At 37.1% G+C, this 15,810-nt stretch overlaps 1 protein-coding gene across 1 annotated transcript in view; it reads left to right on the top strand.

Annotated features, from left to right (window-relative positions):
• Positions 1–1,101: 1,101 nt before the first annotated feature.
• Positions 1,102–15,810, top strand: part of LOC128990737 (terminal nucleotidyltransferase 5C) — a 106,487-nt gene continuing 91,778 nt past the window's right edge. The window contains exon 1 of the mRNA XM_054413281.1: positions 1,102–1,338. Within this exon, the coding sequence (XP_054269256.1) occupies positions 1,258–1,338 (81 nt within the window). The 5' untranslated portion in view covers positions 1,102–1,257. The remainder of the gene's footprint in view (positions 1,339–15,810) is intronic.

The raw sequence follows: 15,810 nt of genomic DNA on the forward strand, positions 1-15,810 counted from the left end.
TATAATGTAAATCTGTAATATTTTGATTTTCCTTTGATATTGTAACCAATGGGCGAAGCGTAAATAGTTGAATATACCCCAGAGAGAATAATTTAAACACCAGCGCATTCTGACGTCACCAACATAATGTCAAAACCAACGTCACATTTTACAATAGGATGAGAAGTCTACTTGCATTGTTCAAAGTCAATGACTGTACCTTCCAAAACTCTGCCACGCACTTGGTTACGTAAAAGCACAAGCAGAAAGGAGATGTAATAATTGTCTAGTTGTGTGAATCCCGCGCTGGTCTCGCTGACACAATGTTCGCTAACAACGCCATTGGATGTTTCACAATAGACAAGATTGGGCTGAATAATTGGATAGGAATGTCCACTCGGCGCTTTAATATAGCAAATGGTCCAGCAATCCGCTCCGTGACTAAAGATTCTGTATAATTTGATGAACTTGTCCACCCCTCGTAGAGCCTCGTAGTGAAATTTCAGTAAACTAGATAACATTAAGTAAAATGTGTCTAAAAAGATGTCTCTATGACACAGTGTATTCCACGCTTGAAGGATCCTGATCGTGGTGAAGATTATAAAATATATAACAAATAATCTGTGGAAAATTTTAAATGTTGCCTTCTTCGTTTTAAGACTTCCTCTAAAACCACTATCTTTTGAATGTACTTGATAAGTTTTCTTAAAGTTACGCCATTTCAACATTTCATACTCCAGCATTGTCACCTTTACGATATACTGTCATAAGTGTGCACAGTTTGATAACCAAATCACATAATTTTATGAACCTCTGATACATCTGTGTTTTATTTCCAAACAGAAACAACACTTAGACTAGGCCTATTGAATCATAAAAAAACTCGATCTTCTCATAAAAATATTTTAAATTTTTGTAAAATATGTTCAAATTTAACGATCAACTTTAGTTCTACCGGACTCACATATTTTCTTAACATGGAAAATAACCTATTATCTGACCGGCCTAATTGAATAATCGCGGAGATGCGACGTTGATCTGTTCAAGACGGGAGGGGAGGGGAGGGGGATGCGCACGACTTCTGCGCACTCGTCTGTTCTCCTACGGCGAGCACACGAGGTCTTCGCCGGTAAGATCGCAATTTTTCTTTTGGTGTGTTGGTTCGGTCGGAGTGACACTGTGTGTGCGACTTCTCCCTACATCAATCAGCTGATCGAGTGGCGTACCCGTGACAATCGTCGAATTAGCGAACAGCTGTTAGCCGAAACATAACCTCAAATGGAGAGCGAGAAAGTCGTACAAACGAAGACCAAGGAGGGAAAGTGCAAGATGATTGAAGGGGCTCTTCCGCTAATGCAGGTTAGTGAAAGTGGTTATGCTAGTTAGTGGTTGTAGGTCAGTGTGTGAGACCAGGGTCCTTCACCCTCCCCCCCCCCCACAACGGCATGTCGGTACACATTCCAGCACTTGTAACACAAAAAATATACTGTACTTGTATTAACCGGCAAGTCAAGAAATAAACGTAATTTACTTAAGTTAATCGGTTTGAATTAAGTTAAGCGAATAGACATAGAAACTATAGTAAACCGCGTAACGTACGTAAAAGGTTAAACGAACCAATCAATGTCAATTTCATTCCAATTGCTCGACTTCATTCCATTAATTTAATTATTGTAATCTTAACTAGGACTAGTTGTCAACACAATTGCACCATTCATTGAAGATTGCGACGATGGTCGTGACGTAACATGTCAAATTGAGGACGCGGCATTGCCGGTTAGAAAATAACTGGTTTTCCATATGGGAAATTCTCGAAAAATTTACCTGACTACCAAAATTGAAATCCAATTATACATGAAGCTATATTTGTTGGTTTATTTTTATCGAAGTACAATTTAATCCTTTCCGGCCACTCTTTTCATATGTATGATCTCGTCGACATCCCGTAACATATGTTAGTCTTTTTGAGCCTTACCTACCAATCATTTTAGGCCTACTTTTTTAATTTTGGCGTTTTTTTTCAAATTAATGTTTTTTAAATATCTGCAAGTGAATTGAAATGCCAAACTTGTAGGCTTATTACTTGATAAGAATAACTACAAAATTATACCATTTATTCATTTCAACTGTCTCCTAAATATAATTATGATGAATAATTGCTGATTTACTAATAATATTAGTTTGTAGTTTATTATGAAACAGGCTCCAGATGTTAATTTTTAACTTACACATGGCAACAGACTACTGGGTTCAGTTCCTGTTTATCTCCAACCTTTATCTACTGCTAAGATCACGAGACCAACCTAATCCATTTAACGTAACACCTACCATTTCCTATGAAGACAAAGGGAGTTAATGAATTAATTGACTATCCAATTCATCATTCATTACTTTAGTGGCGTGTATTTTATGTCGAACGTGAAGGAAGGATCAGCTGTGTCTTTAAGCCATAGGCCTACTGTATCATCATTCAAGGGCATTGACCAAGTTTCTAAACATCAAGCTACAGCACTGACTTTTCTCTGAATCTAACCACCGACTTTTCTACCATAATTTTCATACTACACCATTTCACAATTTTTTACCATTTCGGGATTTACCTCCACTGACTTCATCACCACCGTGACTAGCTGTGTAATGTCACGTGGTTCGTTATCACATTCAGCTCTTCTCTATCAGCTGATAGCCAGACTGACAGCTGGGCTGGTTCTGTACGTTCTGATAACCGCGGAACTGTACAGAGGCACTGCTGTTAATTGTTAATTGGACACGGCGTTGCTTCGCATGTATTGAGTGAGTCCAATTAATCCCGCACACCTTGCAATTGCAACCACTAGCGGTAACAACTCGGTTGGAGTGTTTTCTGTGATTTTTCCTGATGCTATATTTAGTTACCAAATTGCTTTTCTTTTTAATCTTTTTATAGGGCCTCTTTTTGACCTAAATTAGCCTCTCCATGCTTTAGTTTCTACGTAATACTAATGTCGCACTCTGGTCTACTTTCGGAGAGAAACTATTACTTTGTATGTCTTCAAGTTAACATTTCAGTTTTGTAAGGAACCAAGTGGAGTTTTTTTTTTACACACTGCGAGAAAAGTATTTTGGAAATCGTCATTTTCAATAATTTAACTTAGGCTTTACAAATATACTAAAGTCACACCTTCGTTCATTTCGATTACGGTACTGAAGTAATAATTTGGTAAAATAAAATAGTCAATGTCACAAGATGAAAACGAAAATAAATCATCACTAATTTGGATTATTACCTAATGTAGACATGTCTTGTACAAACAAACCCATCCTTATCGTCTGCAGGTTTTAAGTTGTCCTCTTTTTATCTAAATGTGGCTTTGTCATAATATAATTAATCTTCTAGTCCCAAATTACGAGTTCAGACGAAAATGTCATTAGCTAATATTGAGAGTTATTTTGTAATCGTTATCTATCGTTTCATTAAGGAAAATTGCCCAATAATCCTACAATGTTATTTGATCTAATTTCGTAGTATTTTGATTTTATAATCGCCCAAGACATTCTCAACATTGGTAATGTCGAAACTGGTCTGCCTTTCTAAAGTCTGCCCCATATCATAAACCCTAATTAGCTACTGTATCGACAAATAGCATTTGGGTTTAGAATCGGCACTGTTCGGGATTTAACTGACAACCTTTGGCTTTTGCGCCTACTATTACTCTTCCTAATCTTCTTTGAATTGAAACTAACTAATTACACCCCCAACAAATCAGCCATTTTCCAACCCCTTAACATATACACTTATCTTGAACCCTATGTCCAATAAAACTTGACAGAGTATACAGCTTAGAAATGTACTCCGATAGATTGAACATTCGGTTCCCATGGTGATGACTGAAATGTGAGGCTTTATATTCAATTGGGATTTTTCTAGATTACACCCTCCGCCAGGTGCTGAAATGGTAGGTGGGAGGGGGTGGGGGAGGTGCAGATGTGAGGCTTTACCCACCCTCTTCGTGATCCTTTACCTTCTATAGTGTAGGCACACCTGCACCCTACTCACACCACTGCGCCACAGGTTTAGAGTTCGAACGTAACAGATCGAGTAACAGAATGTGTACAGTAGTACAGTTAACATTGTATATTTGACAATATTGATAGTGTGCAGTGCATACGATTCCTATGCTGAATCTGTACCAGTGTTAAATCAACATTTTAATTTTGCCATAGACAGAGTGAGTCAATTATAATTATTTCTGTCAAATGCACCTTTTAAACTAAGCCAAACCGAAAGGTGGACTTATTGTGGTCATCTTTTATACCACATCTAAATATCAATGTATCGAAAACGAAGGGAAATAGAATTATATAGATCTTCAGTACCGGTATTTCAGTTAATCATTGTATGGGGAACTTGTTTACAAATTCAAGAATGTTAATTTATTCTTAATTAAGGCTGAGCTACAAACATATTAATTTGGTTAGACTGAATTGAGTCTTCGTGACTGGTTTGGTTTGTATCGGGGAAAATTGTAACGTTTATGTAAATTTTAAATTGAAAATGTAAAAATAGGGAAATATGAGTTTAGATACAGTGAAAATTATTTACGAAATTGAATTGTAACTAATAGTTTAATAAATAAAATGTCAATATTTATTTAAAGATTTTCCAATAACTGAATTACTACGCTGTAATTTAATTGTTACGTTAGGTCGTTAAACAGATGGCTAAATCTATATTGTCGCGAATTTGGCGGCAATTTGCGCGATAACGCGGGAATGTCTGCCGTCTGCTATCAGCTGATATCTCACGGCCTTGAACCACAAGCCGGACCGGAACAGCTGGGCTAATTATAATCAACTGCCAGCTCTTCCCTGATTGATGGTTGTATTTTGTACAATGAAATGTCCAAGAATGATTCATATAGCGTGCAGATAAGTTTTCTATGCAATGAAAAACGTTGGTTATTTCGATAACAAATATCTAACTAAATTCATTAGGCTAGAATCTTTTAACAAACTTTAATTGGCAAAATTTTTCGTATATGATTAGGAAATGTATCGAATTAAGTTTTTATGGGAATACCCAATTCGATGTTTGCTTACCTAGTGATTTATTTATTTATTTACCAACGGCAGTGATGTCAAGGTATTAATTTTGACGTTGATATCCTTTACGTATTCTGATTCTGGTCTGAACCGTCCATTATAATTTGTTTGATGTATTGGACAGAAATTGGGAATATGAAGTTTGATTGTTCTTTAATCATCGCCATTGAAAATTTACCGATATTTTTCTATGGACTGTTATGTTTTCATAAGTGAGAGTGGTAAGCCTATTCGTAGTTTCTAAATTATCTTGTCCATAGCACCTGTGGAAAGTTCCGAATGTATATCAACATTCATCAGAAAATTAACAGTACGAAAAAAGTACATAACCATGAACTAAATTTCATGTTCAGCTAGAGTCACAACTAGGGTAGCACTGAATGAGAGAATTGCGAGACTTTTTTTGCGACTTTTATAAAGTTCTGATCTGCAATTGTACACACTACAAGTACACGATAGTGTTTGATCTGTGTTTCGCGTATTCGCGTATCACATGCTGTGACAACACGAGGTCGGAGAGGTCCGAGAATAGCCCGAGCCGCGGAGGGTGATCCCATTATATCGTGAGAAGCCACGTGCTCCTCTTGGGATGACTGTACAATGTACAACACATTCACGTGATCTCTACACACACTGCTCGATATCGAGCATACACCGACCAAAATCGAGCGTTAGACAATCACTGATTAGCGAATTTCCCATATAGGGGATGATATATTACCGTTGGTGGCAAGGTAAGATTAACCGGTACAGATTTTCTTTTTAGTTTCAAGGTCCCCAGAGGCCAAAAACACTATTCGTTTAAATTTTATGTTGTAGTTTGCTTGTTTATCGATGTATTTTGATCAAACTTGGAACCAACTTGGATCAAACTTTGGAAACTGCAGGTTTGCTGCGGAGGGGTTGTGTTTAGTTCCAGTTTTTAATCATAAAAAGATAAAAATGTACTAGGAAATCTCCCCAATTGTTTTTCTCCTTCGCGTCCGTTCTGTTATTTATCAGCTGATTGTTGTTAGAATGTTAATGCATTTTAAATATTGTTTGGAACTCTGCATTCCTATCCTTTCACGTGTTCAAGCATCACAGCATCATCTCAATAATAATTGTTGTTTGTTAACAATTTAAACAATAACAAACTATAACAACAAAAACAATACCAGCAACAATGGTCGGTTTACCACTGACAGTTCTAAGTTTTATGTCTCAGCTATGTGCCAATAATTATTGGAAGGTTAAAGTGATTAATTTACTACATGTGGCTCAATTATTGCGACTGGGGCGTTGCTCCAGGGTAGGTACTGTAATAATGTGTTTTTTTTTTTAATTTAAATGATAAATTGGTTATTTAGTGAGGAGGGGGGTTAATACAACGATGCTATATAATATGCGGCCATAAACATGAACAATGATTTATGTGCTATAAATTATATTTTATATTATTTAACACGGTTTTAAACATAACAAATGAGTTTTATCATTAGGAAGTAAGGGAAAATACGGACAAGAAGACATATAAACTTATAAATTCCATACACTGTAGAAAACAAACTATTACGTTTTCTCATGTTGGATACAAGTGAAACCATAGATAGATAAAAGGAGTATAGACAAGAAAGAAAAGTCTACTTATGGTGAAACTCAAGCTTGAACTGTCATTCACTGGTGCAATCACCCCACACAGTCCTGGCCTACTAGATGCTTTGCATTTGTTTGAGATTAATATTTGTGGATTCAAAGCCAAATAATTTACACTAGAACACAATAAACCTCTACGTACAATCCTATAACGCTACGCCTCCTCCAAAGGTTGCATATGCATTGTAGCCTTTCGCAAAACATTTACTTGAGAAAACTCCGCTATTAAAAATTTCTCATTTGCATTGATTCCAGATCACAGGACTGGGCAATTCTGAATTCATGATCGATCAGTTGTTGAACATAATGATCAGTGATAGCTAATGCAGTTTCAATCCTTCAAAACGAACTTCTGACATTTCTAAAGGCACTCTGTTGTTCTCGTTAGCACGCTAACCACTCATTTGCCCAATAAAAACACAGAGCAACAGAACTAAATCTGTTCACTAATTATAGTATGTACTATGAAATGTGTTTGATCGCTTGATCCTCGATGTATAATCAACTATTCGACCTTGCTTCGAGCTTTCGTGTTTCCAAATCCGTCCAATCTACGAATACCTCTTCGTCAACCTTGGAAGTGTCTGATTTCCTTTCCAATTATGTAGGAATGTCAAGAGACGTCCTCGAACATCTGATTCTCCGTTGAAGAAGAGTTATCTATGAACGGCTGCATTCATGTGCGACCTCCAAATGACATTGGTGCAGAAATTGGGTCAGTCGCGTTCCAAGGACGTTCGCTGCCACAGCCACCGATATTAAGTTCGAACGTAACAGATCGAGTAACAGTTAACATTGTACATTTGACAGTACAGTATTGATAGTGTACAGTGCATACGATTCCTATGCTGAATCTGTACCAGTGTTAAATCAACATTTTAATTTTGCCATAGACAGAGTGAGTCAAATATAATTACTTCTGTCAAATGCACCTTTTCAACTAAGCCAAACCGAAAGGTGAACTTATTGTGGTCATCTTTTATACCACATCTAAATATCAATGTATCGAAAACGAAGGGAAATAGAATTATATGGATCTTCAGTACCGGTATTTCAGTTAATCATTGTATGGGGAACTTGTTTACAAATTCAAGAATGTTAATTTATTCTTAATTAAGACTGAGCTACAAACATATTAATTTGGTTAGACTGAATTGAGTCTTCGTGACTGGTTTGGTTTGTATCGGGGAAAGTTGTAACGTTTATGTAAATTTTAAATTGAAAATGTAAAAATAGGGAAATATGAGTTTAGATACAGTGAAAATTATTTACGAAATTGAATTGTAACTAATAGTTTAATAAATAAAATGTCAATATTTATTTAAAGATTTTCCAATAACTGAATTACTACGCTGTAATTTAATTGTAACGTTAGGTCGTTAAACAGATGGCTAAATCTATATTGTCGCGAATTTGGCGGCAATTTGCGCGATAACGCGGGAATGTCCGCCGTCTGCTATCAGCTGATATCTCACGGCCTTGAACCACAAGCCGGACCGGAACAGCTGGGCTAATTATAATCAACTGCCAGCTCTTCCCTGATTGATGGTTGTATTTTGTACAATGAAATGTCCAAGAATGATTCATTTAGCGTGCAGATAAGTTTTCTATGCAATGAAAAACGTTGGTTATTTCGATAACAAATATCTAACTAAATTAATTAGGCTAGAATCTTTTAACAAACTTTAATTGGCAAAATTTTTCGTATATGATTAGGAAATGTATCGAACTAAGTTTTTATGAGAATACCCAATTCGATGTTTGCTTACCTAGTGATGTCAAGGTATTAATTTCGACGTTGATATCCTTTACGTATTCTGATTCTGGTCTGAACCGTCCATTATAATTTGTTCGATGTATTGGACAGAAATTGGGAATATGAAGTTTGATTGTTCTTTAATCATCGCTATTGAAAATTTACCGATATTTTCTATGGACTGTTATGTTTTCATAAGTGAGTGTGGTAAGCCTATTCGTAGTTTCTAAATCATCTTGTCCATAGCACGTGTGGAAAGTTCCGAATGTATATCAACATTCATCAGAAAATTAACAGTACGAAAAAAGTATATAACGATGAACTAAATTTCATGTTCAGCTAGAGGCACAACTTGAGGTAGCACTGAATGAGAGAATTGCGAGACTTTTTTTGCGACTTTTATAAAGTTCTGATCTGCAATTGTACACACTACAAGTACATGATAGGGCCTAGTTTGATCTGTGTTTCGCGTATTCGCGTATCACATGCTGTGACAACACGAGGTCGGAGAGGTCCGAGAATAGCCCGAGCCGCGGAGGGTGATCCCATTATATCGTGAGAAGCCACGTGCTCCTCTTGGGATGACTGTACAATGTACAACACGTTCACGTGATCTCTACACACACTGCTCGATATCGAGCATACACCGACCAAAATCGAGCGTTAGACAATCACTGATTAGCGAATTTCCCATATAGGGAATGATATATTACCGTTGGTGGCAAGGTAAGACTAACTGGACCGATTTTATTTTTCGTTTCGGGTTCCTCAGAGGCTAAAAACACTATTCGTTTAAATTTTATGTTGTAGTTTGCTTGTTTATCGATGTATTTTGATCAAACTTGGAACCAACTTGGATCAAACTTTGGAAACTGCAGGTTTGCTGCGGAGGGGTTGTGTTAAGTTCCAGTTTTTAATCATAAACAGATAAAATTGTACTAGGAAATCTCCCCAATTGTTTTTCTCCTTTGCGTCCGTTCTGTTATTCATCAGCTGATTGTTGTTAGAATGTTAATGCATTTTAAATATTGTTTGGAACTCTGCATTCCTATCCTTTCACGTGTTCAAGCATCATCTCAATAATAATTGTTGTTTGTTAACAATTTAAACAATAACAAACTATAACAACAAAAACAATACTGTACCAGCAACAATGGTCGGTTTACCACTGACAGTTCAAGTTTTATGTCTCAGCTATGTGCCAATAATTATTGGAAGGTTAAAGTGATTAATTTACTACATGTGGCTCAATTATTGCGACTGGGGCGTTGCTACAGGGTAGGTACTGTAATAATGTGTTTTTTTTTTTTTTTTAATTGAAATGCTAAATTGGTTATTTAGTGAGGAGGGGGTTTAATACAACGATGCTATATAATATGCGGCCATACACATGAACAATGATTTATGTGCTATAAAGTATATTTTATATTATTTAACACGGTTTTAAACATAACAAATGAGTTTTATCATTAGGAAGTAAGGGAAAATACGGACAAGAAGACATATAAACTTATAAATTCCATACACTGTAGAAAACAAACTATTACGTTTTCTCATGTTGGATACAAGTGAAACCATAGATAGATAAAAGGAGTATAGACAAGAAAGAAAAGTCTACTTATGGTGAAACTCAAGCTTGAACTGTCATTCACTGGTGCAATCACCCTACACAGTCCTGGCCTACTAGATGCTTTGCATTTGTTTGAGATTAATATTTGTGGATTCAAAGCCAAATACTTTACACTAGAGCACAATAAACCTCTACGTACAATCCTATAACGCTACGCCTCCTCCAAAGGTTGCATATGCATTGTAGCCTTTCGCAAAACATTTACTTGAGAAAACTCCGCTATTAAAAATTTCTCATTTGCATTGATTCCAGATCAACAGGACTGGGCAATTCTGAATTCATGATCGATCAGTTGTTGAACATAATGATCAGTGGTAGCTAATGCAGTTTCAATCCTTCAAAACGAACTTCTGACATTTCTAAAGGCACTCTGTTGTTCTCGTTAGCACGCTAACCACTCATTTGCCCAATAAAAACACAGAGTAACAGAACTAAATCTGTTCACTAATTATAGTACTATGAAATGTGTTTGATCGTTTGATCCTCGATGTATAATCAACTATTCGACCTTGCTTCGAGCTTTCGTGTTTCCAAATCCGTCCAATCTACGAATACCTCTTCGTCAACCTTGGAAGTGTCTGATTTCCTTTCCAATTATGTAGGAATGTCAAGAGACGTCCTCGAACATCTGATTCTCCGTTGAAGAAGAGTTATCTATGAACGGCTGCATTCATGTGCGACCTCCAAATGACATTGGTGCAGAAATTGGGTCAGTCGCGTTCCAAGGACGTTCGCTGCCACAGCCACCGATATTACGTAACTGCACGGACGTTGCACCGCCAGTGCCACCTAGATCACAGCCGCAGACTTGAGGAAACGTGAGCTTCTTCGCATCCTGTTTATCACGTGTGGTTTCGTGGTTTTCCGCTGTGAAAATAGAATATCGGTTGGAGAAAATTGAATTCGAGGAAGTGGTTGTGTCTGAACTGACGCAGAGTTGAAACAATTATTGTTTCGTAAAAAATATCCGGCTCGAATGACCATTTTTAAATAAATTTTGCTATAAATCGTCACATTCGAAAACAGGATAGAAGTGGAAATGGAAGTGTCCAAAAGCGTAAATACTCGTAAATAACTGATTTCTTATAAACATCTGATAGCCTAAAGAAAATTGGTCTAATACGAGCACGTGGTTTTTGTCTACACTGACACTTTGAAGTTTGAGGTTGAATTCAACATACATCTCAAAGGAGAATTTTTTACATGGTGTGCTCTAAAATCGTGTTGGGTCACTTTTAAAAGGCACGATTTTGATTTTAGAGACTGCAAAACCAGGGACCCTTTGAAAAGCAACATATATTGATGACCATTTTTATATTTCTTTAGGTACCTTATAGTTGTTCTCAATCGTGTAAGACCATTTTTTAACTGAATAGAAATAGTCAACTAATTCCCATAAAAATAATTTCAATATATTAAACCAGTAATCATTGTTGATGCAATTATTTATAAATACATTTATTCTCGTCATCAAACAAGGAACAATGCAAGACTTCACATAATTAATTATGGACTCGAAGATCTTCATATTAATATATGCAGCTAGCTGTTTCAATATCTGACAAAAGTTATCCTACGTCTAGTTCTAACCGGTCATATAAATCAAACAAAATCCAGTCCAAAAATGAATGAATTAATACACAATGGATAATCAATTTTTGAGGTATGCATGCTACATGTGTTCTGTAAGTAAACATAACTGAAAATAGTTATTTGTGTAACTAGTGGTGAAAGTGGCACTTTGCTGCACACGAGAGCAATGTTTACGCACGAGCCGCAGGGAGCCTACCAGTAGACCGACAAGATACTTTGTCGTCTGGCCACTAGACCGTCTTTTTTAATTAAATAGATAAATGCTGAAAACCAGTACGTCGACAAGTTATTTCATCGTCAGTCCAGTTGACCGGCATGTAAAACTAAATTATTATATTCGAGAAACCAACTTGTCGTCAATCCTCCCGACCGACTTACCACTTGCTCGTCTTTTAGGTGGGGATAGGGGGCAGAGTGGGAGGAGCTAACCGGGGATTACCCAGGAGTTTGAGGCGCTTCTCATGGTTGAACCACCTCACTCGAGGCTAGAAGCCAGTATTGCCAACTGAAAGTACTATAGCTCCGTCGAACACTACACACGCGGCGTGTTTACACAGTCTGGCGTTAAGTTGACGTTGGCGCGCAATTCTCGTTGCGTCGTTTCTATAGCAACCGTGCCGTGACATTGTCCTTGGTCTCGCGCATTCCTCTGCCTTTGTATTATTTAATCTGCATCGAAAGATAAGACTCGCTTATATGCATTGACTATTAAGTCAATTAAAAATTTCATTCGGGGTTTTTGATCGTTTGTTTGGATAAAACTACGTACCGTATATTGTAGAATTAAATTTGTAGTGTGGTTATATGGTATTATGGTATATATATATATATATATCCTACTAATCCTACTAATATTATAAATGAGAAAGTTTGGATGTATGGATGTATGTTTGTGACAAGTAAACGCAGAAAATACTGGCCGGATTGGGCTGAAATTTGGTGTGATGATAGCTCACATTCCCGATTAACATATAGACGCATTCTTATCTCAAAAGTCCGTTCGGGCTCCGCCCCAGTGGCTCTGGAATTTCCCATGTTAACCTTATGAGTAATATTTAAAACGAATAAAAGAATTTCGTCAGCTGTTTCAAATACACAAGTTGGTTCTGTGATATTAAATTCGCATTAACAAGTTATAAAGTTTACTGACAGGGTACAGTACTATTAATTTAAATGAATATATAGAATAATCCATAGCCTATATCGATATTTTTCATTGTTATGAGTGTAGGACAGATACTAAAGTGCAGCCAAATTTTGTTTCTAAAAGTGGTAGCCTATATGTGTAACTATTTTATACAACAAATGTAAAGATCAAAATGTTAGTATTTTGTGTCTTCTTCCCGTTGCAAAGCACGGGTACAACAGCTAGTATATACATATATATACATATATATATATATGTACCGTACCAGGTTTTGCGTTGGATTTTTCGTCAGTTTCGTCATTGAGCTCTCTCGTAGTAAGTTGTATCACTTGCGTCTTGTTCATGTTCTGTGGCATATTTTGTATCACTTGCTTCCTGAGACGTATCAGAGTGGTGGAAACTGGTCCACGACGTAGAGGAAGTGGAGGGAAGTTGCAAAGGCAAAAGGTCTGGAGTGTGGGAAATGCCAAGCGACTATAGAATAATACAAAACCATGCTTAAAAATGCTTAGGAAGTGATGGAAACAGGCCCACGACGTAGAGGAAGTGGAGGGAAGTTGCAAGGACAAAAGGTCTGGAGTGTGGGAAATATAAAGTGACTATGGAAATATACAACACCATGCTTAAAAAGGCTTGAGGAATGATGGAAACAGGTTCACGACGTAGAGGAAGTGGAGGTAAGTTGCAAGGACAAAAGGTCTGGAGTGTGGGACATGTCAAGTGACGATGGAATTATACAACGCCATGCTTAAAAAGGCTTAGGGAATGATGGAAACAGGTCTGCGACGTAGAGGAAATGGAGGCAAGTTGCAAGGGCAAAAGGTCTGGAGTGTGGGAAATATCAAGTGACAATGGAATAATACAAAACCATGCTTAAAAAGGCTTAGGGAGTGATGGAAACAGGCCCACGACGTAGAGGAAGTGGAGGGAAGTTGCAAGGGCAAAAGGTCTGGAGTGTGGGGAATGTAAAGTGACTATGGAAATATACAACACCATGCTTAAAAAGGCTTGAGGAATGATGGAAACAGGTCCACGACGTAGAGGAAGTGGAGGCAAGTTGCAAGGGCAAAAGGTCTGGAGTGTGGGAAATATCAAGTGACTATGGAAATATACAACACCATGCTTAAAAAGGCTTGAGGAATGATGGAAACAGGTCCACGACGTAGAGGAAGTGGAGGGAAGTTGCAAGGACAAAAGGTCTGGAGTGTGGGACATGTCAAGTGACGATGGAATTATACAACGCCATGCTTAAAAAGGCTTAGGGATTGATGGAAACAGGCCCACGACGTAGAGGAAGTGGAGGGAAGTTGCAAGGACAAAAGGTCTGGAGTGTGGGACATGTCAAGTGACGATGGAATTATACAAGGCCATGCTTAAAAAGGCTTAGGGAATGATGGAAACAGGTCCGCGACGTAGAGGAAATGGAGGCAAGTTGCAAGGGCAAAAGGTCTGGAGTGTAGGAAATGTCAAGTAACTATAGAATAATACAAAGCCATGCTTAAAAAGTCTTAGGGAATGATGGAAACAGGTCCACGACGTAGAGGAAGTGGAGGCAAGTTGGAGGGTGGGAAATGTCAAGTGAATATGGAATTATGCAAGGCCATGCTTCAAAAGTCTTAGGAATGATAATTAATAATTAAATTAATTTAATTAATAATTAAATTGAATCTAAATTATTGCATACAATTATTATCTGGACAGAGGTGGCAGTGCCATCGTGCGCGCAGAATGCTTCTATTGGGAATTTTTCCTTCCTACTTGGACGTCCTGCAACCTTATTTACGATGTGCCGCAATTTTCTGGAGTCTCCGTCTGCATCTTCGATTTTATTTTTTTTTTTAACTGTACTTGGCTTGTTTAATGACTTGAGAATATTCCTATATCCTGTCCGTGCTGTATGAAACTGACCTGTGCTGTATGAACTTGGTCAAACTACAGCACAGACAGTAGAAGGACAAGGATATAGGTTACATGAGCCTGATAATAGATAAGGAACTCTTACACTATAGCTGTCTCCCGGCATGTCTCTGAATTTTACTTTATAAGGAATAAGGATGTAGGTTTGAAATACCTTTAAACATTAAATCAAGAGGACAAATTGTATCAACTGTTGAGAATTTAATTGAAAATACTGTAAGACTGAAAATATGATTTTCTGGGTGAAGAAAGTTGTCTAAATTTGAGATTTCAAAGTCCCATAACTTTCGAACGCCTCGACCCATCAGTATGGGAATAAGTATACAATGTATATGATTTAAATCTCTACAATATCTGACCAAAAACACAGTATGTCATCATGACTCATATCATGGTTGTATGTTGTATGTATAGTGTCCTATGGTCTGGCAGAGGCCTGACGTCACATGGAACTGTCACTGTAGATGGTCTTTAGCTCTTTCCTGCTTTAAAACTCTCAATTCTTGGGTAAACTATAGGTTTTTTTTCTTATTACCTTGCTCCAACTAGTACTCTTTTGATGGTATGAGGTTTTAAAAAGTTTATAGTTATTAATTAGAATATTATTCACGCCTGAATATTTATTATTTTCTGTTCAGTTGTGGCTCAGTAGTTGCGATGCTAACACCATGGCAAAAGAAGGTTTTAGCCATGTACCTAGTATGGAGGCGAAGAAAAAGAAATAATAATAGCTGATTTGGGTTCACACAATACTTAATAATCGGCACGAGTTTGGGGCATCCAGGGTGTTATTACTCCCATAGCCCTACGCCGGAAACTAGCTATTACAGCATGGCAGTTCATGAGATATTATTTAATTGTAATAAAAAAAAATATTACTCTTTCAGTTCTGGGTAAAATGCAGAGCAATGCTAAAGTGGTACGTCAACTTCGTATTACGTTGTCATGAAATAACAACTTAAAATTTAATGATTGACAAACCCTTTCCTAAAATTGACCAACGTTAAAATGTAATTACAATGCATAAGTAACAATATCGAATACATAATACTGGGGTTATTAAAGTGTACA

The sequence above is a fragment of the Macrosteles quadrilineatus genome, unplaced genomic scaffold (assembly GCF_028750875.1).
Source record: "Macrosteles quadrilineatus isolate MER2022 unplaced genomic scaffold, UCM_ALF_1.0 Scaffold_3__2_contigs__length_128488019, whole genome shotgun sequence".
Taxonomy (NCBI): Eukaryota; Metazoa; Arthropoda; class Insecta; order Hemiptera; family Cicadellidae; genus Macrosteles; species Macrosteles quadrilineatus.